General features: G+C 39.8%; 1 protein-coding gene across 1 annotated transcript; it reads left to right on the top strand.

The window, feature by feature from the left end:
- Nucleotides 1-1,417: 1,417 nt before the first annotated feature.
- LOC132304845 (uncharacterized) lies at nucleotides 1,418-2,413 on the top strand. Its single transcript, XM_059802554.1, has one exon. The coding sequence runs from the start codon at nucleotides 1,418-1,420 to the stop codon at nucleotides 2,411-2,413; it is 996 nt and encodes a 331-aa protein (XP_059658537.1).
- The last annotated feature ends 451 nt before the right edge of the window (nucleotides 2,414-2,864 follow it).

Raw genomic sequence — 2,864 nt, 5'->3', positions numbered from 1 at the left:
TATGGAAGAAGATGTAAGGGAGCTTTTCCAAGAAACACTAAGGCCAACAATTCTACCTAAAGCCGGTGTTTAGCACTACATTTCAAACAAAAGTTTTTATGGAAGAGAAACCTAAAGAAAATAGAGTGCTTGGCCAGGCAATTAATTGCTTCCTTACCAGGTTGAAAGCGTATCTAGCCGAACTACGGCTGAAAAGGGCTGTTGTCGATGGTACTTCATTTTCAACCAATGTTTTAGAGATTTTAGAAGATACTGAAGACAAGTTGGATGCTATCCAACTAACAGACTTGAAGGCAGCACCAGTAAAGCTTGATGATCTTAAGGCCAAAATGCAAGATCCACTTTTGGAAGTTAACCTTGGAAAGGAGCAAAATCCTCGGCCTACCTACATTAGTAAGCTTCTAGAACCAACTTTTAGAGAAGAATTAATTTCCTTACTTCATGAGTACAAAGATTGCTTTGCATGGACGTATGAGGAAATGCCTGGACTTTCCAGAGAGTTGGTAGAATATAAGCTGCCAATCAAGGAAGGTTTCAAGCCTTTCAAGCAGCTTCTAAGAAGGATGTCCCAAGAAGTGGTTCTAACGGTCAAAGAAGAGATAGAAAGGTTACACAAGGCTGGTTTTATAAGAACCACCAGGTATGTAGACTGGATTTCTAACATAGTTCTAGTTGTTAAGAAAAATGGCAAACTAAGGGTATGTGTGGATTTCCGGAATATCAATCTTGTAACTCCAAAAGATGAATACCCCATGCCTATTGCTGACCAATTAGTAGATTCTGCTGCCAAGAATGAAATTCTTTCTTTCATGGATGGGCATTCCGGGTATAACCAGATTTATATTGCGGAAGAAGACATTGCCAAGACGGCTTTTAGATGTCTAGGATCCATTGGAACTTTTGAATGGGTTGTCATGCCATTTGGATTGAAGAATGCCGGAGCAACATATCAAAGGGCCATGAATGCCATTTTCCATGACATGATTGGCCTTTTCTTGGAAGTCTACATTGATGATGTAGTCATCAAATCCTCGATCAAGGCTCAACATCTCCATAACTTAAAGATGGCTTTTGAAAGAATGAGGCAGCACAAGTTAAAGATGAATCCTCTGAAGTGTGCCTTTGGGGTTTCAGCTGGAAACTTCCTGGGTTTTCTAGTCCATCAAAGAGGTATTGAAGTAGACCAAAATAAAGCAAAGGCAATTATTGAAGCAAAGCCACCGGCCACTAAGAAAGAACTACAAAGGTTTCTTAGCCAGGTTGGATATTTGAGGAGATTCATTGCCAACCATGCTGGAAAGACTCATGCTTTCTCCCCATTGTTGAAACTGAAAGGTGCTGAGGAGTTTAAGTGGACAGAATAGCACCAGCAAGCCTTTGAAGGTTTGAAAGCTACTTGGCCAACCCTCCAATGATGATGCCTCCAATTAAGAAGCGGCCTCTAAGATTATACTTATCGGCCGCTGATGAATCTATTAGAACTCTTCTAGCTCAAAATAATGAATGGGGAAAGGAGCAAGCCATTTATTATCTAAGTAGGGTGCTCACTCCAATGGAATGTAGGTATACTTTCATTGAAAAGTTGTGCCTTTCCTTATACTATGCGGCTATGAAGTTAAAAACATATATGTTGTCGGTGGCCGTATATATCATTTCTCAAACAGATTTGATCAAGTATATGCTATCAAGGCCTTTAATCACTGGAAGTATTGGAAAGTGGTCATTGGCCTTAATGGAGTTTTCTTTTAAGTATATTCCACAAAAAGCAGTCAACGGAAGGGTGGTGGCAGAATTTCTAGCGGACTATCCTTCCACCAAGATTGATTCAGAAATATGTGATGAGGTGGATAATCTCTACCTTGATTATACACCTTGGACTCTCATGTTTGATGGATCGAGCACTCATGATGGAGGAGGGGCTGGAATAGTCATAATTTCACCAAAGGGGAAAAAAACCACATTTTCTTTCTTCTTGGATTTCAAGTGTACAAATAACCAAGCTGAGTATGAGGCGCTAATTATTGGGCTGGAAATCCTATTGGAGCTAAAAGTGGAGAAGGTCCAGATTATTGGAAATTCAAATTTGATACTCAGCCAACTTTCTGAAGAATATAAGTGTCTTAATTGGCATTTGAGGCCTTTCCATTCTTTGGCCTTGGAATTACTTTGCCAGTTTGATGACTTCCAACTCAAATATTGGCCAAGACATTTGAATACAGAGGTTGATGATTTAGCACAGTTGGCTTCCAGAGTGAAAGTCCCACCGGGTGTAGAAGAAACTTTGATCACAATCAAAAGAAAGACTATCCCTTCTATAGAGTCACGGTATGAGATGGCAGGTCACTTCCCAGCTGATGAGCTAGAAAGGATCAAGCCTGCCAAGAAAATATGGGAATTTTCAATGTTGATATAGATGGCTTAGACTTAAAAGATTAGAGAACACCAATCATCTATTTTTTGCAAGAGCCGAGTACCAACGTGGACAAAAGAATTCAACTTTTGGCACCTTATTATATCTTGATCGATGGAGATCAAAAGTAAAAAAGATGGGCTTTTGCTAAGATGTCTTGGTAAGAGTGAGTCCATGAGAGTGATGGCAGAATCACACCTTAGAATATGCGGAGCACATCAAGTTGGGATTAAAATGAGGTGGCTTTTGAGAAGGTATGGTCACTATTGGAAGGGTATACTAAAGGATTCCATAGAGTTTGCAAAGACTTGTACTGCATGTCAAGAATATGGCCCAGTCCAAAGAGTTCCAGCTATTAACATGCAACCAGTAGTAAAAATATGGCCATTCAGAGGATAGGCTTTGGACTTTATTGAAAAGTTAACACCACCATTTGCAGATGGACATACTCATA

Source organism: Cornus florida, unplaced genomic scaffold, assembly GCF_030987335.1.
Source record: "Cornus florida cultivar Cherokee Brave unplaced genomic scaffold, ASM3098733v1 CherokeeBrave_3.0.0_Hap2_Chr04, whole genome shotgun sequence".
NCBI lineage: Eukaryota > Viridiplantae > Streptophyta > Magnoliopsida > Cornales > Cornaceae > Cornus > Cornus florida.
Note: the sequence above shows the minus strand (reverse complement) of the source record. Positions and strands in the feature narration are given on the sequence as shown.

Bases quoted from the DNA above. Each gene is read 5' to 3' on its own strand.
- LOC132304845 (XM_059802554.1), top strand. From the start codon at position 1,418: ATGCCTCCAATTAAGAAGCGGCCTCTAAGATTATACTTATCGGCCGCT.